This window comes from Eumetopias jubatus, unplaced genomic scaffold (genome assembly GCF_037043125.1).
Source record: "Eumetopias jubatus isolate StellerSeaLion01/CBP00866 unplaced genomic scaffold, mEumJub1_p1.0 scaffold_3, whole genome shotgun sequence".
NCBI lineage: Eukaryota > Metazoa > Chordata > Mammalia > Carnivora > Otariidae > Eumetopias > Eumetopias jubatus.
In genome coordinates this window covers 140,842,005-140,869,862 of record NW_028274809.1, presented here as the reverse complement: position 1 = coordinate 140,869,862, position 27,858 = coordinate 140,842,005, and the positions used below count along the sequence as shown (strand labels likewise).

The 27,858-nt window shown below is 41.2% G+C and overlaps 1 protein-coding gene across 1 annotated transcript in view; it reads right to left on the bottom strand.

Moving 5' to 3' along the window:
* Positions 1-27,858, bottom strand: part of ENOX1 (ecto-NOX disulfide-thiol exchanger 1) — a 251,530-nt gene that overhangs the window by 5,521 nt on the left and 218,151 nt on the right. Inside the window, exons 13-14 of the mRNA XM_028106142.2 lie at positions 15,970-16,072; positions 4,884-4,969 (exon numbers count right to left, since the gene is read on the bottom strand). Of these exons, the coding sequence (XP_027961943.2) occupies positions 4,884-4,969; positions 15,970-16,072 (189 nt within the window). The remainder of the gene's footprint in view (positions 1-4,883; positions 4,970-15,969; positions 16,073-27,858) is intronic.

Sequence of the window (27,858 nt, the reverse complement as noted above, 5' to 3'; positions counted from 1 at the left end):
CCTGTTTTGTTTAACATTTTCTAAGTCTGACATCTATTCTTTTAGAAAGGATTGATTTGTTCTAATTAAGAAAGAAAAAAAAAAAAAAGATGAGAAGGGATAAAGTCTCCGTGTAACCAAGGGGCTTGTGTGCTGGTAACACTGCAGAGGTAATTTGTAAGATCTGCTTGATTTATTCTCTGATTTGCTGACTCCAGCCCAAGCCCACTGCCTCCTTGCCAGGCCTCTAAGCATGTATATAAATTGACACAGCAGACATAAATCAATTTTATTATGGGGATGGTTGGCTCCATGTCCCATATCGGTCAGGCAAGAGAAGCCAAGTGATGAGGGGTTCTTGTTTGAGGCACTGAAGAGACCTGGCATAGGCTTTGTCAAGGCTGGAGAGTCAGAGAAGCCAATTGCAAAACCAAATTTCCTTCCATAGGATCAACTGTTGGCTTTTAGTGCACATTTAAATCTTGTTCATTCTTCATATCCCTGGGCAACACATGGCATCAGCACACAGACACCTTGCTTTAAATAAACTTTTGCAGAGAGAAATGCGGAATATGGATGGGGAAAGAAGGGAAGGGAGGGAGGGAGGAATAAGGAAAGAAGCTAGACATAAGTGGAGGAATTATAGGAAGACCGAAGGAACGAACTAGAAAGAAGAGGAACAGGGAGGGAGGGAAGGAGGAAGAAGATAAATAGAAGGAAAGAATTAGAAGGAGAAAAAGAAGGATCTGGATGGAAAATGAGAGAAGGAGAGAAGGGAGGGGAGAAGTGGGGAGATGAGGCAGCGCAGACGACAGTGCCGCAGAGGGAGGTGCGAGAAGGAGCACACACTCAGACTCAGAGCTACCTCCTGGTAAACGTGGGCTCACATGACCATCACCCTTTTCCAATTTCTGTCTCACTAAAGATCTGCCTGCCTGGTATAGCACTTCATTAGTTCATGTCTGATTATCCAGGTCTTTCATAAATATTCTGGCATTTCCTGAATTAGACTACAAACTTTTTGAGAGTAGTGTTCTTTCTTAGATTTCTTTTGTGCTCTAGCCATCCCTTGTTCTTCCCTGGTCCCTAGGACAGTGCTGGGTTCATGAAAAGTAGTGAATTATCCCAGTGTTCACTGGGTCCCTGGTAACCCTGTCAGTTTCTCTTGCTGTGTGTAAGCAACTTCCTTTTTATTCTTTATGTAGCCAAATGGAAGTATTGTTATGCTCAATGCTTCATTTATCATATGCTTTCCAGAGGTGTTGTCATATCTAAAAAACACACTCATTATAGCCTAAGCAACAGAAAACTCACTTACTCATTAACATACTATGACAGGTGGTGATTTAGGAGAACACTGGAATATACATAATAATGAAGATTTTTCGGAGGTGGGGAGCCTTACAAACACCACTGAAAACATTTCATCTACCCTTAACTGCCTAACTATAGTCTAGGAAAGAATGCTCTCCAGTTATGGCCAGTTTAAATCTCCTTGGAAGTGACCAGATATTTTAATTTTGTGTTTCCAGTGGTATGCTTTTAGTACAGACATGCAAATGGCTTGCCCTTCTGGTGGGAGATGTACACATGTCTATGAGCACCCAGGCCCGTCAGTGAACAGTGGTATCATGTCAAAATGGCAGGTCTTTGTAAATCCTCCAGTATCAGCGGCCATATTATGTTGAATCTGGTTTTCAGAATCAAATCTACTTGGTGGGCCTTGGGAGGAGGCTATACATATGTAGAGGGGGCAGCCAGACACACCTGGGAGAACTTAAGTCCTAAAGAATACATAAAGTGGGGGAAGAGCAGAAGAATCCCTCCTCTTGACTGTAAGGCAGGAAATCCTCATCTGCTAATGCTCAACTCAATGTGACTTTCTTGCTGCTTAGGGTCAGGGAGTGGGCTTGAAGGGCTCTGGGCTGACCTGGGGGGGTTCTCTGTATTGACTGGAAACCATTTCAGTATAGTGCTGCCTGTTTTGAAGAGCTTACCTGCCTGCACCCAGGGCACAGTTTTTGATTCGGCAAAGTTTTAGGAAGCCATCTCACCCCACCACCCTTCTCCTGCCTTCCTCTGAGTGAACCTTTGTGATGTGGTCATATAATCACCCTCTGCTACAAGAGGGCTAAGTGAATGAGAGGTGGTGGTTTAGGAGAGGCTGAGAAGAGAAAAATATGCAAATATCATTATCAACAGCAGGAATAATATTTAACTGGAAAACGGCCTATTGCTGGGCTCTACAGTTTTAGGAGCCATGTGCAATTCACATGCCCAGCATAATTTAAATTAATTCCTGGCTCTCCTTCCATTTCTAATCATTCTTATACTCATATGTGGCCTTTGGGGAAATCCTAATAAAATCAGCTCCATTACAGGCTGGATTGATTGAGCCTGCTTTCCTTGCTGTCGTCAGCACTGGGGTAGGCAGAATCTAAATGTTATTTTACAGTTGTCGTAATGATGATGTTGTCTGATGTCAAACTGTGCTGTTCTAACCGGAATTTTAAAAAACCCATCCTACTAGAATCAGCGAACCCTCTGTGTCATGGAGGCTAAACTGAATCCATAGCCTTTGTGCAACATTAACCAAAACTTGGTGGGGGGCCTGGTGACACCCACCTCCTTCTGATTAACCAGAGGCAGGCGCACCGGGAGAGCCTTAGCATCAGTGGGCTGCTGGTGGCTCCAGGATTCAGAGCCTTCTGGCAGCTGATACCAGGACAAGGCCCTAGTGGGTACTTAAAGGGCAAACCTCTCATTATTTTGTTTTCTGCTTAAAGCCCTGAGGATATGGAATTCCAGTGTAGAGCAAGAATTTGGTCTTTGGATTAAAAAGTCTAAATATCCTTTCAGCCTCACTGGGATAGAAAGAATATTTGGTCTAATTGCTGGCACCTAGGAGTTTTAGAGCACTTTTTCTATATAATTTTTACTTCAGGGATGAGGAAACAATTTGACAGCTCTACTGAGCATTTCATTCAGGAGATGGAGGGCTGTCTGGGGAAGACCCTGTGTATTTCCTCTGTGAAGGAAATGCTTTCTTCATTATCTTCTAAAATAAAAGTACCAGTCTGAGATAAAATGGAATTTCCTTTAACTGAATCCCTTCCAGAAAGGCCGATCACCTATGGCCGGGGACCAGGTGTGTGAATTCTCTCCTCAGAGACTACTGAGGGAGACCACACAAATTTTGCCTGAACAAATGGATGATGGACACTCTGTCCTTAGGGTAAGAATAGAACACGATAATCCATTTTCACCCCCACCAGGTGATTTTACCGCCCCCCAACACACACACACACACACACACACACACACACACACACACACACACACACACTCACGTATGTACTAAAACAACTGCTTCCCAACAAAAGCTTCCCACTTGGGATTTCCAGGAGGGGAAAGAAAGCAAACAACAGTACAAGGGAAGGATAATAGCAACGATAGGAATAATTTCTTGAGGACTCATTCTATGCCACGCCACACTGGTGCAAGCAGTATTTCATCTTTCAGGCAAAGGTAGGGTTAATATTATAAGAATGAAATTGGTGAGGGTAAAAAGCAAAGAAGCCCTTTAAGGAAGCTTAATTTCAACAAAGTAACATTCTATAGCTCATCCTTCTCATTTTATCTGAGTTAACATAAGCATTTTCTATCCCTCCCTGTCCATGTGATTGGAGGCCACAAAGAAGACAATAACATGAGCGTGAACTTCCAGAATCTTATAATCTCCTCATTTCCTCTCACTCTGTTTTGGTCTACCCTATTACCAGCTGCAAGGGAAGAAAAGGGCATGAATCTCTGTGACTGAAAAATACTTTTTTGTTCCAGATGCTTCTCTCAGAGGGGAAGTATAAGACCCATTAGAAAGGTTAAGCAGTTGTGGGATCATGAATCGGTAAGATCATTTGACTCAAATTGAGAGCACAGTGTAGTTATTTAATTGATACTGGCCATTGAAGATTTAGAATGGTTTGTATGTGTGCAGTCAGGGTCACAGAACTACGGGCCGGGGGCCTGGTCCTACACATTTCATGTACTTCGCTGCGCTCTACGCAAGAGCTTATTTCCATTCCCCCCACAGCAGGACATCTAACAAGCTACCCAGCGGTCGGCTTCAGTTCTCTGCTTCTGTGTCCATCCCTTTGCAGGGCTTCCCCAGCAGTGCTGCTTAATGACATGACTTTATTTCAAAAAGGGCCCCTCTCATTGTTCACTGGATTTTGATACATAAATTGATACACACCTTGAGCTCTTTTTGTCCTTTCTCTTTTAGAATGCAAATACTGCAGTGGGTTAGGAGCATAGCTAATTTGCAGACAAGGCAAACTGAGCCCCGGAGAAATGAAGAGTGACGTCCTGACTCTGGGTGTCTCCCTTGGGGGGCACCGCTGAGAATAACTTTGCGGTCATTTTTTCCATTTAGAGAATAATGCTGAAAAACAACCATTAATAATACATTTTCTCGAGACTCGTATCAGATCTTTATGTTATTTGAGGTGATTTTCCCTCTATCAGGTGGAGGCCTTACCATAGAATCCTGTGAGAATATGGTCTTCGGACAATGCCCCATTAGCCACCCTGACCTGATTTCTCCCTCTTTGGGGAACTTTCAGTCCAACCTGTAATTTTCAGTCCCTCATATGCTTTTCAGAGTAATTTGGCATCTGCTGAAAGTCACTGTCATTTTAGATAACTGCTCTTCTTTCTATAAAGACAAAAGCAAGTGAAAAGAAGACAGCTATCTGCCCAAAATGGAGGTCCTTGTGGAGAAGTACTGATAAATCTCCAAACGCCATTATATCCCCGATGCAGCTCACGCCGGGTCCACCTACAGCCAGCAATCAACATGCTAAATCTTAGCAATGCAAGTCCCCTGGAGAAAAAGAATGTACCTTGGAGTCCAGCTGCTGCATGTATGACCAGAGATACTCTATATTGGCTCCAAAAGGGTGGACGTGAAGAAACGTTGATATGATGCCTGAATTAAAGAGACAAACATTGGACATTACTGAAAGGCAAATAAGAGTCTGAGTCCAATAATGTCATTTAACCCCAGTAATGGTTTCATCAGGCTGAGTTATGGTCTCACCATTTTTAACAGCACTCAACAAGCACTCGGTAACAGTCCATTCTGAAGACAGTCATAGTAACGTGGCAAACAACACTCTAGCTTCTGGAATGGTAGTGGTTAGAAAAGCTAGACTCTGAGACAATATATAGATGAATAAAGGTATTTCTAAACAAAGACTCTTGGAAGCATTTCAACTACCAATTTTATGCTTCATTTACCAATATAAAATTGTAGTTTTGGGGAGGATAAAATTCTCTTTTCTTTCCCTCAGTGGACTGTGCAGCATGAAAATGGCTCATACAGCTGTGTCAGAGATCACATGGCATCTGATTTCCCTGATAATTACAGCTGCTAGTTATAAAAAGTATTTAATCCATATTTCTCCTAACTGCCACTGAAGGAAGCCCAGGTCCTTTCTGGAACCTTTATTTCCCCCTGGTTTTTGCTGTTTAAACAGAGTCAGCTCACTCTCTCCTCCCCGATGCTGTAATTTACAAGATCGTTTTAAAAGGCCCAGGAATGGATGGTTTGGCTGGAGTCTGATTATAAATCGGAAGTCTTTTCCATTGTGAAATCAACTGTCAGCATTGTACTGACAAATGAAAAGGTGGGCGTTCGTGTCAGGGCTGAAGTAAAAGCATTCCCTTTCTATCCTCCCTGCTCCTATATCCAAAATCAAGGCTCCAAAGGCTGGATACAGCTGTTTGTTAGGAAACTGTTCAGACTGACTTTTTAGTTCTAAGTAGGATTAGAGATGAATTAAATCTGAGGATAAGCCCTCACATTGTTTATTGGGCAACTTTGATGCTTGACAGCCAAAGGTCAAAGGAAAGACACACACTTGTCTGACATGCAAGGGCAGGCCCTCAAGGAGCACATCGTTCTTGTACGAGGTCATTCTGGGAATTGCAGGGTGACCTTGGGTTGATCTGGGACAGGGTCTCGTGGCCTCCTGATCTCCTGTGTGATGCTTGGGATGCTCTGGGATGACTGTCAGTGTTTCAAGGAAAGCTCCCAGTTGAGCCTTCGTCTGAGGACGGAGAACTGAAGGGTCTAGTCCTCGCTCTCAAAGGCCTGTCCTCAGAACACTGCTTGTATGAGGTTTATACTGGTTAACAGAGAAATGAGGAAGATGGAAATAATTCATTATTTCTCCATAATGCCAAAACCTTAGTTTTCAGAGACTGACCCCGTTTTTCTTGAGATATAAAGAAGTACCATTTTATTCTGAGATTGTTCTTCCTTTTTTGCTAAAATGCCCTTTGATGAAATAATGGCCATGGTAAAAGGTACTAATGGTAGTTTTAATATTTTTAAGTGGCAAACAGCTATTTTAATATACTTAAGTGTTTTGTACCCCTCTTACCACTTTATCTGTTAGTTTATATTTTAATTTTACAGACCTGGCAACTACTTCCCTGTGTCTTTGAAATTCTCAAATCCGGTGAGGTGGCACCGTAAGTGATTCTGTTACTAATGAGTTAAAACACAGAAGCTCATGAAGGACTTACTTTAAAAATATAAGTTAGAAGTATTTAAACAATAACACATATTTGCATTTATTAAGTGGGAGACAGGGGGCAGAATTCTTAAGAGGAAAGTCCTATTGCAGGATGGTGAATGGGGTTCTCCCTGCTGTCCCAGGCTGAGGACAAGTGGTGCTACGTCCACTAGTTTCCACAGGGAGCCTCCAACAAATGGTAGGCGGGACCTCCCCCCATTAGAGGACAAGGGGGAAGAATGAGTAGTCACCCCTGGTGACTTTGTGAGAAGGCCAGGGCGTTCCTTTCTTCTGGCACACAGGTTCTCCCAGGCAGGGAGGGGGCACTCCAAGAGAGTGGCTCCTAGAGCCAGGAGGGGTGCTGCAAGACAGGGCCAGTAGTCCCTTCCTTGGTTGGACATTGGCTTAGGCAGCAGACTGACTGATCAGCCTTCGGGGTGACAAGGATGTGTGTGTTTCCCATGGGGCGCAGGGGCATCTTAGAAGGCAGAGAGGTTTGAGCAGTCTTATGAGTAAACTACCCCAAGGGCACCAGCAAATAGAGAAAGACATTCTTCATATTAAAATCTCTACTGCACAGAGACTCCTCACCATCTCCTAGATAACCCACAGCTTCTTCTATAAATACCCATGGGAGTGTGATGTGAAGTTAAATGTCTTCGGTAGAATAAATAGAATGAGTCAGAAAAGGATTGGGGTGGGGGGTTTGGGGAAGAGGTTGATAACTTTTGGCCTAGGAGATGAAGTGCTGAAAGAGGAAATTTAGGGATACCAGTAATGAGAGGACCCGGAAAGGCTGCTCTTACTGCCTCTGTGAGGTTGGCAGCCCTCTGTGTACATGCTCCCTCACTGGTTACTCTCTGAGCCTCAGGCCCAGCATTGGGTCTGTGCCCCCAGGGAACTCTGCCCTGACACAGTCTGTGCGTGTTCTGGTTCAGGATTGGGAATAGTTTACATTTACAATAAATGTGTGTTGAATGAATTTACCTTCTAGAAATAAGACCAGCTAGTATACTTGCTTAACAATTTCTACTGTTCTATAAATAAATGGGGATAAATAAGAACCTTAAAAATTGCACAGGACTAACCAGTGATGTGTAGTAGTCTTTCAAAAATCAGGTAACTTTGAGGCATTTTTCACTGGTAATTCCTGCCCTTAACTCATCCACTTTATGGATTCAGGACAGAGCAACCTGAATGTTTTGGGCATGGAAACTTTACTGAAACTCTTTTGCTCATAAAAGTAAAAAGAAAATGCTTATATGATTTCTATATATTTTTCTAAAATCAGATTAGAAATCCTGACCTAGACGTGAGTATCTTCCCTTAGGTAGGAGGGTATTCAGAACCATCACTGTGGTAGCTGATATTAATAAGCCATTAGCTTTTCTTTAAGAAAATTGAGCAATTGCCACTAGATCCATTTGGGGCCAAAGTATGTAGTTAAATAAAAATAAAAATAAATAAAAAGCCTTTATTTGACAGAGAACACAAGCACAAGCGGGGTGGGGGGCGGCGCGTGGCAGAGGCAGAGGAAGCAGCAGGAAGCAGGGAGCCCGAGGCGCGGCTCCATCCCAGGACCCTGGGATCGTGACCTGAGCCGAAGGCAGACGCTTAACCGACTGAGCCGCCCAAGTGCCCCCAAAGTAGTAGTTAAATAAAGGCTTCCAAAGCTTTCCCTATGGATGGCAACTAAGCTCTTCGGTATTGCCAGAGATAGAGCAGAAACGGGAAACAACAGTCACAGTCTCCCAAGTACTGCACCCCTCCTCTTCCCTCCCCGCACCCCTGCCGCTGCCCGTCACAGTGTCCTCACAGAAGCATTAGTCATGGCAGCTGAGAAAATGTAGTTTCTAAGCCCTGGCTTTGGGTTGGATTCATGGGCGGGGTGAGGTGGGCTTCCTGAATAATCAACTAAAGCCTCTTTGTAGCTCCTTTAAGAGAACAGGGCTATTTCCTGAGAATGGAAAGAAGGACAGGTGTAGCTCATAATCTAATGAGCAGCGCTGCAAACCCAGAAACTGCAGACTATTTTATGGTCCTCTGGGAGGGGCCTAAAAGCTTGGTCAAAAACACACCAGCAACTGAGGGTGGAGAACTTAGCTGTAACTGGGCTGGTGGGTCTCCAAAGGGATCGACTCAATCATTGGTCTTGGCTGTTTCCATGGAGAAGCAGAAGTCTCCATATTTAAGGATAGGTTTCCCAACCAGGAAAACACAAGGGTAAGTAGCTAATTTAAGAAAATAAAAAGAGGAATAGAGGAGGCTGTCCATACTCTTGAGCTTTAAAGCTGCATATTTCAGGGCCTTAAAAACTGCTTTAGAAAGACATACATATAGACAGACCAGCTCTGTGCAACCCGTGGCAAGCCCCTCATTAGGAAGGCCCATTTAAACAGGCATGTAAAAAAGCATTTTGAGCTTTCTCCATCAAAATCATTGAGTTTATTCCCCTTTTTAGTCCTAAGACCAAAGAAGCAGCAGCATTTAAATTAGCTAGATAGTGCTAGATTTTTACTGCTTCATTCACTCCTCTTTAAGCATTTCCTTAGCAGCAGTTAGGTGCTGGGGACATAGCACTGCACAAGACAGACAAGGTTCCTGCTCTGGGGGAATTTATATTCTAGGTAAGTTACGGAGGTAAACACAAAGATTAAAAATAAAGGAAATATTTTCAGGTAGTGGTAAACAGAGTGAAGAAAACGCAACAGGCTCAAGCTTGGTGGAGTGCTATTTTATACCGGAAAGTGGAGTGAAGGTAGATTTTCCTGTGTCAGATGGGAAGGAGCCAGCCACAGACAGCCTGGGGAAAGATTATTCCAGGTACAGTCAACGGAATGTGCAAAAGACTTGAGGTGGAAATGAGCTGGCCAGAACAAACTTGGCTGGAGAGGGGTACAGCATGCATTTTGGAGGTAGGTAGGGAGCCAGACCACTTAGGGCCCTGTATGACAGATTAAGGGGTGTGGATTAAATTCTAAATACAGCAGGGAGCCAACATTAGAGTTCTAAGTAGGGGCATGATATGATCTGAATTATGTTTTTTTTTAAATTTTTTATTGTTATGTTAATCACCATATATTACATCATTAATTTTTGATGTAGTGTTCCTGATCTGAATTATGTTTTAAAAATTTCATTCAAACTGCTGTTTGGTGAATAGATGAAAAGGAAACTGGGAGGCCATTCAGAAGTGTCTGCACAAAACCTGAACTGAAGTGGTAAGGAGTGATCTGGACCAAAGAGTAGTGGGCATTGAAGGTGGAGCTGGTGGAACGCATGCGAGTGGTAAAAGGCTCGGGAGGAGGAGTCCTCGGTATTTGGCTTGAGCAACTGGGTGGTAGCATTTTCTCGGCTGGGAATACTAGGGGAGGAGCATGTTAGGGCAGAGAAAAGGGGGAATCCAGCATTCCGTTTTGGCTTTTTAAAATTTGAGATGTCCATTAGCATCTAAATGGAGATACCAAATGGCAGTTGGAGATGGTATAAATTTGGGAGTCGGTGGCCACCAAAAGGGACTCGACGCCAAAGTGTACTGTTCATTGAGATTATGCAGGTAGAGAAGAGTCCTCAAGACTGAACCCCGAAGAAGCCCAAAATTTAGAGGTTAGAATGAGGAAAACTCATCAAAGGGATCTGAGCGGGAGCGATCAGTAAAAAAGAATGGTGGCATGACAGCCGAGAGGCGGCATTTCTGCTCAGATGTGAGGGGCCCACTGTGTGAGGTGCACGTGACAAACGGAGGGCGTTGGCACACTGGCAACGTGACATTCTCTGGTCACGCTGACAGAGCGGCTTCAGTGTGAGGGTGCCAGCCATCCTGGAGTGGCCGGGGAGGGAGTGGAGGCTGTGAGTGTAGACAGGGCTATGGAGAATTCTGCTTGGATGGGGAGCAGGGAGATGGGCTGTTGGCATCAAGACAAGTTTTCCTTTTCTTTTGTTTTCAAGGTATGCGATAGTAGAGCTTGTGTTCATATGCTGAGGGTCTGAGCATCTGCTTCCTTGTAACATCACTGCCTAAGGGGCAGTGCAGCTTTCCTGATGGTGCTCACAGATTACAGAGTAGTGAGGTGAAGAAGACCATCTAATCAGACCTCCTAACTTTATTCAGTATGAGGAATTAGATCCACAGTGGATCAGGGATTTGCCCGGTGAATCCAGTGCCTCCATCTGCCAGTACTCAGAATGGGCCTCCCTTGCTGAGGGCCGTTCAGAGATTATCAGGTACTGGGGTTTGTCACGGGCAAATCCGCCCCACTCCCATCTTTTTCTCTGATGGAGTCCTATTTTAAAAAGTTTACTGGTTACCTGTTGAGAACGAAATATCAGTTTATACATTCATTTTGGTCAGATGGAATCCTACCAGAATAGACTCCCCTTCCTCAGGCTGCTTGGGGTTTCACTCCAAGTCCTGGCTGAGATTGGCTTTCCCTACATCCACACTGGCTGATGGTGTCCTGGGCACTTCAGAAAACCCTGAGGCCTGGCAGCTTGCTGGGGGGAGAGGGCTTCCCAGGGAGTTCTAGGAACCTCAGCTCTGCAGAGGAACAGCTGTGTCTCTAGATGGTTCTGTCTTGCTGACAGCCAACAGAGGCCTGACCAGAAGCCAGCCTGAAATGTTCTTGCCTCTTGTTGCAGCCTACAAGGCTTCATGGACACTGAACCTGAGAGGCAGCCAGGAGCATGCCCTGTGAAATCTGGGTTTCCCACTAAAGCCACGAGCCTACAGTTTCCTGTGAATAGCTGCTGAACGCTAGAGTGTTTATGGGAACTGGGGAGAGGCAAGGCTGTGAGCGAGTGCTAGAAGGCAGACCCAACACTGTAACTGCTCTCGTGCTTCTCAGTGCGCTGGGATTCTAAAAAGCTTTAATTTTCCAAAAAGCAGTTTGTTCCACTTATCTGGTAAGAACCATACTTGATCTTGTACAGTTTTTTTTTTAATTTAAAGAAAAAATTTAAAAATGTCTGTCAGTCTTATTTTAACTAACCCCCTGAGACTATATGTGGTCCCTTCAGTACTTTGTTCCTTGTGTCTGAAATGGCCTTGACAACTCCCTTATCTCTTTGGAGAAACTATTCTTCCTTTAGGACTCATTTGACCGTCCTTTCTTCTAACAAACCATCTGTAGTGTAAGTAGCCCTTTCTTGGGTTTCTGATTTTAGTACAAACCATATTTCGTCATTAACTGCTTCCTTTCTCACTAGTCTATGAACTTCTTGAGGGAAGAGATCACCTGATGACTACCGTCGGTGACCACAGGTTCGGGCATATGATAGGCGAGTAGTTCTCAGAACATGGTCCCATTAGTGCCTGTTTGACTATCACCTTGGATGTCAGTTTTAGAATAAACACAATCTGTGTGTGGGGGGTGGGGGGCAGATAGTCTACCTTTTTAACAGGCTGCCCAGATGATTCCTTTCCACAATGAAGGCTGGTAATTTTTATAGTAGGCTCTTGACAAATGTTTGTTGATTTATTGATATGGACATTTGTGTCTTGGAAACAAGATTTAGGTCAATGACTCATTCCTTATGGTCAGCTTTCAGAGAAGCACATATTTCCCAGATTACTCTGTTCAGGTGCAGCCTAAATATAGCCTCAACTCCTTTCACTGAAAACACCAAAACGTCACCATTTAACCTTCTTTAAAAGTGTATTTCTCTATAGTCCATTCATCTGCTTCCTAACACCTATGTATTAGGGGGAACGTTTCTGTTCAGATAGACTGGTTGTGCACAGATGCATGAACTGGTGGTAGTGATGGAGATGGGGCGGGGGGGGGGGCGTTGACGGGAAGCAGCGTCGTGGTTCCCTGTAATATGTATGTCCTGATCTGCAGAAGGGTCAGAGTCAGGGTGATCTGTAAAGAAGCTTGTCTTATCATTAAGAATTTGCAGAGGGTTTTCAGGGGTCTGGGGAAGTTCTGAAGCACAGATACTTTATAAAACAGTTGTTGAGAAGGTTTTGACTATATCTGGATGGGATTTGGAGTGATGACTAGCATTGACAGGGTGCCAATCAGGGCTGTTAGGATTGGAAATCTACTTTATTAGAATCATTTAAAAAGAAAGAGAAGGTGGAGTGATCAGACCCAGAGTTATACTGTTGGCATCTCTTCTGAGCTATTTGCCTATCAATAAAAATTCTTTTGATCCATTCTTCATAATAATAGCTAATGGTTTCCAAAGCTTTGGTACTAAATCAAAAGTATTGTCTCATTCTATCCCATATAAGGTCAGTACATGCCAAATCCGATGTGCAGGCCAAATGTGAAGAGGACTAGGAGTTCGGGCTTAGATGCTAGGCAACATCAGGCTGACCTAATATGTAGCTACTGTGGAGTTGTGAGCTATAAAATAGTCCCCTGTACTGCCCTCCATAATCATGTAATTCTGTTAGGTCTAATTACATGTTAACCTGTCTTTACAAGGATTGATTATAAAATAATCCAGAAATCATAATAATAAAGTCCTTTCCAAGGGCCCGTCTTTTTAGCTGAGTTGGAATATAGCACTTGGTCCCCGTTAATTGTCAAGCGGAAAATTTAGCAGAATGGTTGAACTCACAAGGGACTCAGAATCCAAATCTGCAAAACTCCAAATAATATCAATGAAATCCCACTGATCTTCTGTTATGTATCTACCTTATATCTTAAAGACTCCAGTTTTATAAAAAGGACATGAGAAAGAATACATACTTTTGCCCAGCTAGATTAGTGTCACAAATAATCACAAATAATTAGTATTACTTGTTGTTTAGGAAGTTCTAGCCTCAGTTTTATGTTCTCTATATATGGAATCTATTTGAATAGCTTATTTCTCACTCCCTGCTTCTCTTCCAGGAAATCAAGATTTATGCCACTGTGCATTTTTATATAACATTTGTGTATCCCAAGAGGGTGTTATCTGAATATATTTGCATATACTATAGGTACCCAGATGTGATAAAGATTTTGCTAATAAGTATTTCCAATTCAAGGGAGATTTTTGCTATGCTCCTGGCTTTCTTAGGCTGACTTGGAGCAGGCCCACTATACCCTATATCTATATAGGTTTAATTATTCCATGGGAAGATTCTGGGGAGACTGCAAAGAGTATTCCCGACCTCTCCAGATATATCAGAAGTCCAGGGGACTCCCAGAATCATTCTACCAAGTGTTCTTCAGAAAAGAGTATCCGCAGCACCAGAAACTCCTTTCTCTGTCTAGCCTGATCCAAAGCAGTTTGGAATCCATATTCTGTCATTCTGTCCCTGTCACAACATTTAACTAAATTCCAGAAGCTGCAGGAGAAGTCTTTTTGGTCTCAGCATTCAGGTTTCTACAAAATATGGATGGCCAAACTCACTTAGCAGAGAGGCACACTTACCGGCAGGATCCATTTTGCCAGTCTTAGAAACTCTTTTCTACCTTGTCATTCCTCTGGATGATTACTCTCTCTCTGACGACAGAAGTATAAGTACCTCAGTATTTGGGGGGAGGGCGTGGGTGGGGAGCACATCTGTTTTAAAATTTCCATTAAGGTAGATTAAGATAAAATATCAAGGTAGAGAGGTAATGGAGAAATGAAGGGGGAAAAAAACCTCCCAAGTTTATTTTAATCAAAAACTTGAGTCTTTAGCCTCCCTTCTCATATATTGATCAAAAGAAGTGTCAAATGCTAATATTGGTAAACCAGTTCAAAAGACCAAAAGTGAGGGGAAAAATCCTGGAAAACAGAGTTGGTTGTGCCTGCTTCTTATTGAAGATTCCGACTAAATTTTTTCTTTCTAATACACTTTTGAATTTTCTAATACTAAAGACCTCAGCAGAGATAACTTGTTATAAATTATCTACTCCGATTAACCTGTGTTGTGTAAAGCAGATCATTTCTTAAATTTTGAGGTGGCTGATTGAAAAAAAAGTGTGTGTGATGAATAGTAATTATTTAGGAGACATTGTAAGTGAACTGTGTTCTCCAAGCAGAACATACAAGGAGAAGCAATCTTTATGAGAGGCATGAAATTTAAAAAATGGAGACTCACTCCCATTTTTTTAAGCTTCAAGTGGTCTGTATTGTTCATACCCCAAAATCATGGGGGAGATCACTACTTTGTCACACTGAGCAAAAGAGAAACAGTTGTCAGGGTTTGACACATTTTCCAATAGAAGAAAAATCCAGTTGCCAACTACATACAGGTTCATTTTGGGTTCCTGGAACTGATAACACATCAGCATGTCTTATGAAACTTGTGCATGGCACGTTATTACAGCTGTATATCATCAGAGAGAAAAAAAATAATTGGTTTTCCTTGGAGTATCTCTAAGTTGATGTCATATTCAATAACCCTGTAGTTGAAAAATCTATATATGATGGATGAAGTTTGGACTATCTTGAATTTAATTCCTCCTCTGCCAGCTTCTACAGGCCCTGGTGTACCTGTCATTTTGAGGTGAGTGCATGCATTATTTAGAAAATGTAACCAGGTGTTACTTCTGCCAGAATACCAACTATAGAAGAACAATTTGTCTCACATGTACAACAGCCTCATTCTTCACTCTTAACTGTGCCAAGGAGGAGCCAATTTAAACTTGGAACCTCACACCAGGGTCAGTGCCAAGGCATAGCTTGAATGAATGCTGTGCATCACAGAGTGAGGAGGACAACTTCTCCTTCTCTAGAGAGGACTTTGGAGACAGCCCTTAAACATACCAGCTTTTAAAGTGGAGTCCCAGGCATGTCACCAACATAACCTCATCAAGAACTCTTCCTTGTGAGAATAAGTACTACTTCTGGATCTGCTCATGAGGACTCTCAAAAAGAGACTAGTTAGAGCTTTGACTCTGGTCCAGACCACCCCCTGCCAAGAAAAATGCCAACCTAGATGTATTTTGTGGGGCAAATAAAGAACAGTAAATTTTTCCTTCCTTTCTCCTTCCTTTGTGGCCAGCTTGTTTTATTTATGTTGGTTAAATGGATCCAAACTTGGGCAGGGAAGCCTGGATTAGTCTAGCAGTGGTAGTCCAGATGTCCCTATATCATCAGCATTACAGGGATGACCTCAGGATGCAGCCTCTCTTGAGTCTGGGGATCTGGCTTGATTTGGAACTTTTGGACTGGACGCAACCTGGCCTTCAGTTGGAAGCTATGTGTCCAAATTTTGGAATTCAGATTTGTAACATGTGACATGCAAATTAATCCGTAGTCTTGTAATCAGTTTTATGTTGTACAGCCAACTAATATACATGGTTACAAAAGAGCAAAACCCCTTAGTTTGTCCCTAATTTGAAATGTAAGTATAATATAATCTTGACGAAGTTAATCTCACTTCTGACCAGAAGGCAAAGCTGTTTCAATTGTTAACAGGTTGGAGGTGAATTATTTTAATATTATTTAAGACAAAGGATGAGGAAAACAATTTCCTTACCAATTAGCAGAGCTTCTTTCTCTGATTTTAAGCCTTGGCTTCTTTTTTCAATACTGTTCTCTCGGTCTTGGTTGACCAAGGCGACTGTCAACACATTGATTTCCTGAGGTTAAAAAACAAAAACCATATAGGCATGCATGTAGATTTTGTGCATTTCAATAAAAGCCACCAGGTCTTTATTAAAAAGAGGTCATCACTTCCATTTGTAATTGAATATCAGCTTTTATAAGTAATTGGTCTATGTGCCCAACAACAGAAAAGTAATACTAAAACTTAGGTTCCTAGCTACTACTCCCAGCAAACCAGGTAACTGCAAAAGTGGCAAATTTGGCATAAATTATTTTAGGTTTTTGTCCATGTTTTGATTAAGCTCTGTTAGCAAAAACAATTTGATTGTAGCTACTTTAACATGTTTTTATTTCAAATATAAAAAACTTCCCCCAAAGCATGTACAAACTGATTTATATATCTATGCTAGTAACTTGTATGAGTGTGTGGGGAAATAGGGCCTATTTGGAAGGTGAGATAGGATTGTTATTAGAAGTGTTTATGGTGAATGAGTATATGTCCTTATACACAACTGCAAAAGGTAGATAAAGGGTGAGAAATTCCTTTCTTTGGAAACTAAGAATGAAGAATTGTACAACAAACCAATAACATGTGGAACACTGAAGTTGAACTATTTTTAGTTCTTTCTATGGTCTTTTTTATTTAGAAACATAGAAAAACATTTAACTCATTCTCCCAGACTTGTATTAGGACTCAAAATGGAGAATGATTTAATAGAAAATCAAATGTAATGATCAGAGATGTTCATATATGGGTTAGAATCATTAGGGTAGTTGAGTTTTGGAGGAAGATTTCTCACTGAAAGATAGGTCTCAAAGAAGGATGAGCATATTGAGCAAAGAGTTAAGGATACTCCATTAGATGATGCCACAAATCTAGAGGTTAGTAGGGAGGGACAAAGGAGAACTTAGAAGGTCTGGGCAAAAGATTTGGCAGGTGTTACCAGGACTGGAACTGGTTATAGATATCGATCTCATTAATACAAATCAATAAAATTGGCCAGATAAAAGAATATAGGAAATTGTTGGGAACATGTTGAGCATGTAAAAAGCACAAAGCCCCTCTGAAGTCATTCAAATAAAAGAAAAAAATAAAAACATCAGTGTACGTCAATCACAAAAGTTCTACAAGCTGAATTTTAAACTACGAGCTGCTCCTTTGTAGATCAGGGGTAATGACAAATTGCCAGGAAAGAAGGCTCTGCTAAGAAATTGCAATTGGCAACATTTGGTGAGCGTTTTGGAGGTTCCTCTAAAGGTCAGTCTTACCTGCTGAAGACAGAGTAAGGGGTGAAGATGGGTATAAGGTAAGGAATTAAGGGAATCACAGTGATGTGATAATAGACCAGAGGAAGATGCTGGTTGGCTAAGAGGGTACCAGTGAGGCCTGAGGCTGATAGCAGTAGTGTGCCCATGAGGACAGGGGTCAGAAAGGGTTTAAGGAATGGTCCATAGCAATGCTGGAGCCGGCTGGACATAAAAGACCATTAGAGATGAAAGATGCTCTTACACTTCCAAAAAGGGATCTTGGGAACCAGCCCCAGGAGAAACACAATCCAGAATTTTAAAACCAAATAAACCCAAGGATTTATGTAGATGAATTCAGAAGTTACAGGAAAGGTATAGGAATTCCCTCTGTGATGAAATACCAGATGGATTTATTTTAAGGGCTAGAAGAGGTCTAGGAGGAAAGAGATGGAAAGATATTACCTAGGATGATGATGGTATCATTTAAGAAATAACGAACCCAAAAAAGGGTGATCTGGGGTGGGGAAGAGCAAGATGGCAGAGGAGTAGGAGACCTAAATTTCGTCTGGTTCCAGGAATTCAGCTAGATAGGTAATGGTTCAAACCATTCTGAACACCTATGAACTCAACAGGAGATCAAAGAAAATAGCAGCAACCCTCTGAACAGAAAAGTGACCACTTTCTGGAAGGTAGGATGTGCAGAGAAGTGAATCCAAGGCGATATTCCGGAGGATAGACGGCGGGGGAGGGGGCCTTGGTCAGCCGCTACCAGCAAGTGATAGAGCAATGGGGCACAAAGTCAGAACTTTTAGAAGTCAACTCCACTAAGGGATGTTGCTCCAGTGGCTAAGCAGGGGGTGGAACCCTTGCTGGGACAGTGTGGTCTCAGGGTCACAGAAAGACCGGGGATGCCTGAGTGCGGCAGAGCTCCCAGGTATAGGAGCGGGGAAGCCGGCTGCAGAGACAGAACCGAGGAGCAGGCTCTCAGCTCGGGGTGGCCATAAACTGTGATCCGCGGCACAGTCCGGCCACTGCTCTTCCAGCAGGGACCCAACAAGTGGCAGATCCAGGGAGACTCTCCCTCCCCCAGGAGGAGTGGCACGGGAGCACACGGCAGGGATCTGCTGGATTTGGAGACTCCACACGGGATCGTGTGCCAGAGATAGATCACAGGCCGGGTGAGTGTGGCTGGAGACTGGGGAGATGGGAGTGACTGACTGCTTTTCTCTGGGGGCGCACTGAGGAGTGGGGCCCCGAGTTCTCGGCTCCTCCGGGATGGAGACTGGGAGGCCGCCATTTTCACTCTCGTCCTCCAAAGCTATACGGAAAGCTTGCAGGGAACAAAAGCTCCTGAGAGCAAACCCGAGCAGATTACTTAGTCCAGACCTGGCAAGGGCGGGGCAATTCTGCCTCCAGCAAAGACATTTGGGAACCATGGGAACAGGCCCCTCCCCCAGAAGATCAGCAAGAACAGCCCACCAAGACCAAGTTTACCAATCAATGAGAATGGCAGAACTCCAGCACTAGGGGAATACAGGACATAGAATTCATGGCTTTTCCCCCCATGATTCTTTAGTTTTTCAAAGTTAATTTTTTTAATTTTCTATTTTTATTGAATTTTTCTTTTTCCCTTTTTCAACCAACCTCTTATCAATTCCTTTTTCTAAAATCTTTAATTTTCATTTTTAGAGTGATATCCTATCCCTTCATTGTATTTAACCTTATACACACACACACACACACACACACAAGCTTTTCTCTCTTTGAAATTTTGGGATAGTTTCTTCTGACCAAAATATACCCTAAATCTCTATTGTATGGCTTTGTTCTACTCTCCTGCCTGATCACATTTTTTTTTCCCCAACCAATTTATCAGTTCCTTTTTAAAAATCTTTTTTACTTTTCATCTTTACAGTCATAGTCCATATCTTCATTGTACTTATCCTTATTTTTGTATATATATGTCTTTAAAAATTTGGGAGGCAGTTTCTTCGAACAGACCAAAATACACCCAAAATCTAGTGTGTGGCTCTGTTCTATTCACCAGCCTGATGATATTCTTTTTTACTTTTTTCCCTTTCTTTCCCCCCCATTCATCCATTTTCCTCTGGACAAAATGACAAGATGGAAAAACTCACCTCAAGAAAAAGAACAAGAGGCAGTACAGACTGCCAGGGACCTAATCAATAGGGACATTAGAACGGTGTTGGAACTAGAGTTCAGAATGATGATTTTAAAGATACTACCTGGGCTTGAAAAAAGCATAGAAGATACTAGAAAATCCCTTTCTGGAAAAAAAAAAACTAAAATCTAACCAAGTCAAAATCAAAAAGGCTATTAATGAGGTGCAATCAAAAGTGGAGGCTCTAACTGCTAGGATAAATAAGGCAAAAGAGAGAATTAGTGATATAGAAGACCAAATGATGGAGAATAAAGGAGCTGAGAAAAAGAGAAACTACTGGATCACGAGGGCAGAATTCGAAAGAAGTGATACCATAAAGTGAAATATTAGAATAATTGGGATCCCAGAAGAAGAAGAAAGAGAGAATGAGGGGCAGAAGGTATATTGGAGCAAATTATAGCGGAGAACTTTTTTTGGGGGAAGGAAACAGGCATCAAAATCAGGAGGCACAGAGAACCCCCCTCAAAATCAATAAAAATAGGTCAACACGCTGACATCTAATAGTAAAACTTACAAGTCTCAGAGACAAAGAGAAAATCCTGAAAGAAGCTCGGGGAAAAGAGGTCTGTAACCTATAATGGTAGAAACATTAAACTGGCAACAGACCTATCCACAGAGACCTGGCAGGCCAGCAAGGACTGGCATGATATATTCAGAGCACTAAATGAGAAAAATATGCAGCCAAGAATACTATATCCAGCTAGGCTATCACTGAAAATAGGAGAGAGAAAAAGCTTCTAGGACAGACAAAAACGAAAAGAATTTGCAAACACCAAACCAGCCCTACAAGAAATATTGAAAGGGTTCCTCTAAGCAAAGAGAGAACTTAAAAGTAACATAGACCAGAAAGGAACAGAGACAATATACAGTAACAGTCACTTTATGGGCAATACAATGGCTCTAAATTCATATCTTTCAATAGTTACCCTGAATGTAAATGGTCTAAATTCCCCAATCAAAAGACACAGGGTATCAGATTGGAAAGAAAAACAAGACCAATTGATATGCTGTCTCCAAGAGACTCATTATAGACCCAAAGACACCTCCAGATTGAAAGTGAGGGGGTGGAAAATTATTTACCATGCTAATGGCCATCAAAAGAAAGCTGGGGTGGCAATCCTTATATCAGACAAATTAGATTTTAAGCCAAAGGCTATAATAAGAGGTGACGAAGGACACTATATCCTACTTAAACAGTCTATCCAACAAGATCTAACAATTACAAATATCCATGCCCTTAACATGGGAGCAACCAATTATATAAGCCAATTAATAACAACATCAAAGAAACACATTGACAATAATACAGTAATAGTAGGGGACTTTAACACCCCCCTCACTGAAATGGACAGATCATCTAAGCAAAACATCAACAAGGAAATAAAGGCTTTAAATGACACACTGGACCAGATGGACTTCACAGATATATTCAGAACATTCCATCCCAAAGCAACAGAATACACATTCTTCTCTAGTGCCCATGGAACATTCTCCAGAGTTGATCACATCCTAGGTCACAAATCAGGTCTCAACCAGTACCAAAAGATCAGGATTATTCCCTGCATATTTTCAGACCACAGTGCTTTGAAACTAGAACTCAATCACAAGAGGAAAGTTGGAAAGAACTCAAATACTTGGAGGCTAAAAAGCATCCTACTGAAGAATGAATGGGTCAACCAGGACATTAAAGAAGAACTGAAAAAATTCATGGAAACAAATGAAAATGAAAACACATCTGTTCAAAATCTTTAGGGTGCAGTGAAGGCGGTCCTAAAAGGAAAGTATATAGCAATACAAGCCTTTCTCAAGAAACAAGAAAGGTCTCAAATACACAACCTAACCCTACATCTAAAGGAGCTGGAGAAAGAACAGCAAATAAAGCCCAAATCCAGCAGGAGAAGAGAAATAATAAATATCAGAGCAGAAATCAATGACATAGAAACCAAAAAAACAGTAGAACAGATCAATGAAACTAGGAGCTGGTTCTTTAAGAGAATTAATAAGATTGATAAACCTCTGGCCAGACTTATCAAAAGAAAAGAGAAAGGACCCAAATAAATAAAATCATGAACGAAAGAGGAGAGATCACAACCAACACCAAAGAAATACAATTATAAGAACATATTATGAGTAACTATATGCCAGCAAATTAGATAATCTGGAAGAAATGGATGCATTCCTAGAGAAGTATAAACTACCAAAACTGAACCAGGAAGAAATAGAAATCCTGAACAGACCCATAACCAGTAAGGAAATTGAAGCAGTAATCAAAAATCTCCCAACAAACAAGAGCCCAGGGCCAGATGGCTTCCCAGGGGAATTCTATCAGACATTTAAAGAAGAATTAATACCTATTCTTCTGAAACTGTTCCAAAAAATAGAAATGGAAGGAAAACTTCCAAACTTATTTTATGAGGCCAGCATTACCTTGATCCCAAAACCAGACAAAGACCCCATCAAAAAGAATTACAGACCAATGTCCCTGATGAACATGGATGCAAAAATTCTCACCAAAATACTAGCCAACAGGATCCAACAGTACATTAAAAGGATTATTCACCATGACCAAGTGGGATTTATTCCCGGGCTGCAAGGTTGGTTCAACATCTGCAAACCAATCAATGTGATATAATACATTAATAAAAGAAAGAACAAGAACAATATGATCCTCTCAATAGATGCAGCAAAAGCATTTGACAAAGAACAGCATCCTTTCTTGATTAAAACTCTTCACAGTGTAGGGATAGAGGGTACATACCTCAATATCATAAAAGCCATCTATGAAAAACCTAGAGCGAATATCATTCTCAATGGGGGAAAACGGAGAGCTTTCCCCCTAAGGTCAGGGATATGGCAGGGATGCCCACTATCACCACTGCTATTCAACATAGTACTAGAAGTCATAGCCACAGCAATCAGACAACAAAAAGAAATCAAAGGCATCCGAATCGGCAAAGAAGAAGTCAAACTCTCACTCTTTGCAGATGGTATGATACTCTGTGTGGAAAACCCAAAAGACTCCATCCCAAAACTGCTAGAACTCATAACAGGAATTCAGTAAAGTGGCAGGATATAAAATCAATGCACAGATATCAGTTGCATTTCTATACACAAACAACAAGACAAAAGAAGGAGTCAATCCCATTTACAATTGCACCCAAAATCATAAAATACCTAGGAATAAATCTAACCAAAGAGGCAAAGGATCTGTACTCAGAAAATTGTAGAATACTCATGAAAGAAATTGAGGAAGACACAAAGAAATGGAAAAACGTTCCATGCTCATGGATTGGAAGAAGAAATATTGTGAAATGTCTATGCTACCTAGAGCAGTCTACACATTTAATGCAATCCCTATCAAAATACCATCAACTTTTTTAAAGAAATGGAACAAATAATCCTAAAATTTGTATGCAACCAGAAAAAAACCCCGAATAGCCAGAGGAATCTTGAAAAAGAAAAGCAAAGCTGGTGGCATCACAGTTCTGGACTTGAAGCTCTATTACAAAGCTGTCATCATCAAGACAGTATGGTACTGGCACAAAAACAGACACATGGATCAATGGAACAGAGTAGAGAGCCCAGAAATGGACCCTCAACTCTATGGTCAACTCACCTTCGACAAAGCAGGAAAGACTGTCCAATGGAAAAAAGACAGTCTCTTCAACAAATGGTGTTGGGAACATTGGACAGCCACATGTAGAAAAATGAACCTAGACCATTTTCTTACACCACACACAAAAATAAACTCAAAATTGATGAAAGACCTAAATGTGAGACAGGAATCCTTCAAAATCTCTGAGGAGCACAGGCAGCAGCCTCTTCGACCTCAGCCACAGGAACTTCTTCCTAGAAACATTGCCAAAGGCAAGAAAAGCAAGGGCAAAAATGAACTATTGGGACTTCATCAAGATTAAAAGCTTTTGCACAGCAAAGGAAACAGTCAACAAAACCAAAAGACAACAGAAAGAATGGGAAGAAGATATTTGCAAATGACATATCAGATAAAGGGCTAGTATCCAAAATCTAACTGAAAGTATATGGGACCACTAAGCCAGCCCTGGAAGAAATATTAAGGGGGGGTTCTATAAAGGGAGAAAGACCCCGAGTGATATAGAACAGAAATTTACAGAGACAATCTATAGAAACAAGGTCTTCACAGGCAACATGATGACAATAAATTCATATCTTTCAATAATCACTCTCAAAATGAATGGCCTAAATGTTCCCATAAAACGGCACAGGGTGCAGATTGGATAAAAAGACAGGACCCATCCATATGCTGTCTACAAGAGACTCATTTTGAACCTAAAGATACATCCAGACTGAAAGTGAAGGGATGGAGATCCATCTTCCATGCCAACAAACCTCAAAAGAAAGCTGGGGTAGCAATTCTTACATCAGAAAATTAGATTTTAAGCTAAAGACTGTAGTTAGACACACAGAAGGACACTATATCATTCTTAAAGGGTCTATCCAACAAGAAGATGTAACAATTGTAAATACCTATGCCCCCAGCATGGGAGAAGACATCTACATAAGCCAACTGTTAACCAAATGGAGTCATACTGATAACAATACATTAATTGTAGGAGACCTCAATACTCCACTCTCAGCAATAGACAGATCATCTAAGCAGAAAATCAACAAAGAAACAAGACCTTTGAATGACACACTGGGCCAGATGGACCTCATAGATATATACAGAACATTCCATCCTAAAACAACAGAATACTCATTCTTCTCAAGTGCACATGAAACTTTCTCCAGAATAGACCACATACTGGGTCACAAATCAGGTCTTGACCGATACTAAAAGATTGAGATTATTCCCTGCATATTCTCAGTCCATTACTGGAACTCAATCACAAGAATAAATTTGGAAGAAATTCAAACACTTGGAAGCTAAAGACCACTCTGCTCGGTAATGTTTGGGTCAACCAAGAAATCAAAGAACTTAATTCATGGAACCAATGAGAATGAAAACACATCAGTCCAAAACCTATGGGATACTGCAAAGGGGGTCCTAAGGGGAAATACATAGCCATCCAAGACTCAAAAAAAAAAAAAAAAAGAAAAATCCCGAATTCACCAACTAACTTTACACCTTAAAGAACTAGAGAAAAAGCAACAAAATGATGCCTAAGCCATGCATTAGAAGAGAAATAATTAAGATTAGAGCAGATATCAATGAATTAGAAACCAGAAATATAGTAGATCAGATCAACGAAACTAGAAGCTGGTTCTTTGAAAGAATTAATAAGATCGATAAACCACTGGCCAGACTTATCCAAAAGAAAAGAGAAAGGACCCAAATTAATAAAATTGTGAATGAAAGGGGGGACATCATGACTAACACCAAGGAAATAGAAACAATTATTAGAAATTATTATCCACAACTATATGCCAATAAATTAAGCAACCTGGAAGAAATGAATGCCTTCCAGGAAACCAATAAACTGCCATGATTGAACCAGGAAGAAATTGACAATCTGAACAGACCAATAACCAGTAATGAGATTGAAGCTGTGATCAAAAACCTCCCAAGAGTCCAGGCCTGATGGATTCCCTGGGGAATTCTACCAAACATTCAAAGAAGAAATAATATCTATTCTCCTGAAGCTGTTTAAAAAAATAGAAACAGAAGGAAAGCTTCCAGACTCATTCTATGAGGCCAGCATTACCTTAATCACCAAACCAGGCAAATACCCCATCAAAAAGGAGAATTTCAGACTGATATTCCTGATGAATATGGATTCCAAAATTCTCAAAAAAAAAATCCTAACATTAAAAGGATCATCCACCAAGACCAAGTGGGATTTATCCCCAGAAGGCAAGGGTGGTTCAACATTCGCAAATCAGTCAATGTGATAAAACACATTAATAAGAGGAGAGAAAAGAACCATATGGTCTTCTCAATTTATGCAGAAAAAGCATTTGACAAAATATAGCATCCTTTCCTGATTAAAACTCTTCAGAGTATAGGACAGAGGGAACATTCCTCAAATTCATAAAATCCATCTATGAAAAACCCACAGCAAATATCATCCTCAATGGGGAAAAGATGAGAGCCTGTCCCTTAAGATCAGGAACGCATCAAGGATGCCCACTCTTGCCACTAATGTTCAACATAGTACTAGAAGTCCTGGCAAGAGCAATCAGACAACAAAAAGAAATAATGTGTATTCAAATTTGCAAAGAAGTCAAACTCTCTCTTCACAGATGACATGGTACTTTATGTGGAAAACGCAAAGACTCCACCCCCAAATTACTAGAACTCATACAGCAATTCAGTAATGTGGCAGGATACAAAATCAATGCACAGAAATCAGTTGCTTTCTTATACACTAACAATGCATCTCTAGAAAAAAATTAGAGAAATGATTCCATTTACAATAGCACTAAAAACCATAAGATCCCTCAGAATAAACCTAACCAAAGAGTTACTAAAGGATCTATACTCTAGGAACTACAGAACACTCATGAAAGAAACCAAAGACACAAAAAGTTGGAAAAACATTCCATGCTCATGGATCAGAAGAATAAACATTGTTAAAATGTCTGTGCTACCCAGAGCAATCTATACCTTCAATGCCATCCCAATCAAAGTTCCAATGACATTTTTCAAAGTGCTGGAACAAACAATGCTAAAATGTGTATGGAATCAGAAAAGACCCTGAATCGCCAAGGAAATGTTGAAAAAGAAAAACAAAGCTGGGGGCATCACGTTGCCTGATTTCAAGTCTATATTACAAAGCAGTGATCACCAAGACAGCATGGTACTGGCACAAAAATAGACATATAGACCAATGGAACAGAATAGCGAGCCCAGATATGGACCCTCAACTCTATGGTCAAATAATCTTCGACAAAGCAGGAAAAAACATGCAATGGAAAAAAGACAGTCTTTTCAATAAATGGTGCTGCGAAAACTAGACAGCTATATACAGAAGAATGAAACTTGGCCGTTCTCTAACACCATACACAAAGATAAGCTCAAAATGGGTGAAAGACCTCAATGTGAGACAGGAATCCATCAAAATCCTAGAGGAGAACATAGGCAGTAACCTCTTCGACATCGGCCACAGCAGCTTCTTTCAAGATACATCTCCAAAGGCTAGTGAAACAAAACCAAAAATGAACTTTTGGGACTTCATCAAGATAAAAAGCTTCTGCACAGCAAAGGAAACAGTCAACAAAACAAAGAGGCAACCAACAGAATGGGAGAAGATATTTGCAAACGACACTACAGATAAAGGGCTGGTATCCAAGATCTATAAAGAACTTCTCAAACCCAACACCCAAAAAACAAATAATCAAGTCAAAAAATGGGCAGAAGACATGAACAGACACTTCTCAAAAGAAGACATACAAATGGCTAACAGACACATGAAAAAAATGTTCATCATTAGCCATCAGGGAAATTCAAATCAAAACCACATTCAGATACCACCTTACACCAGTTAGAATAGAAAAAATTGACAAGGCAAGAAACAACAAATGTTGGAGAGGTTGTGGAGAAAGGGGAACCCTCTTACACTGTTGGTGGGAATGCAAGTTGGGACAGCCACTTTGGAAAACAGTGTGGAGGTTCCTCAAAAAATTAAAAATAGAGCTACCCTATGACCCAACAATTGCACTACTGGGTATTTACCACAAAGACACAGATGTAGTGAAAAGAAGGGCCATATGCACCCCAGCATTCATAGCAGCAAAGTCTGCAATAGCCAAACTGTGGAAAAAGCTGAGATGCCCTTCAACAGATGAATGGATAAAGAAGATGTGGTCCATATATACAATGGAATATTACTCAGCCATCAGAAAGGATGAATACCCACCTTTTGCATCAACATGGATGGAACTGGAGGAGATCACGCTAAGTGAAATAAGTCAAGCAGAGAAAGTCAATTATCATATGGTTTCACTTATTTGTGGAACATAAGGAATAGCATGGAGGACATTAGGAGAAGGAAGGGAAAAATGAAGGGGGGGAAATCGGAGGGGGAGACGAACCATGAGAGACTCTGGACTCTGAGAAACAAACAGGGTTTTAGAAGGGAGGGGGGAAGGGGGCTGGGTTAGTCTGGTGATGGGTATTAAGGAGGGCACGTATTGCATTGAGCACTGGGTTTTATACACAAACAATGAATCATGGAACACTACATCAAAAACTAATGAGTGTATGGTGATATAACATAATAAATAAAATTAAAAAAAAAACTTTTCAAACTCAACACCCAAAGAACAACTAATCCAATCAAGAAATGGGCAGAAGACATTAACAGACATTTCTGCAAAGAAGACATCCAGATGGCCCACAGACACATGAAAAAGTGCTCAACATCACTCGGCATCAGGGAAATCCAAATCAAAACCTCAATGAGATACCAC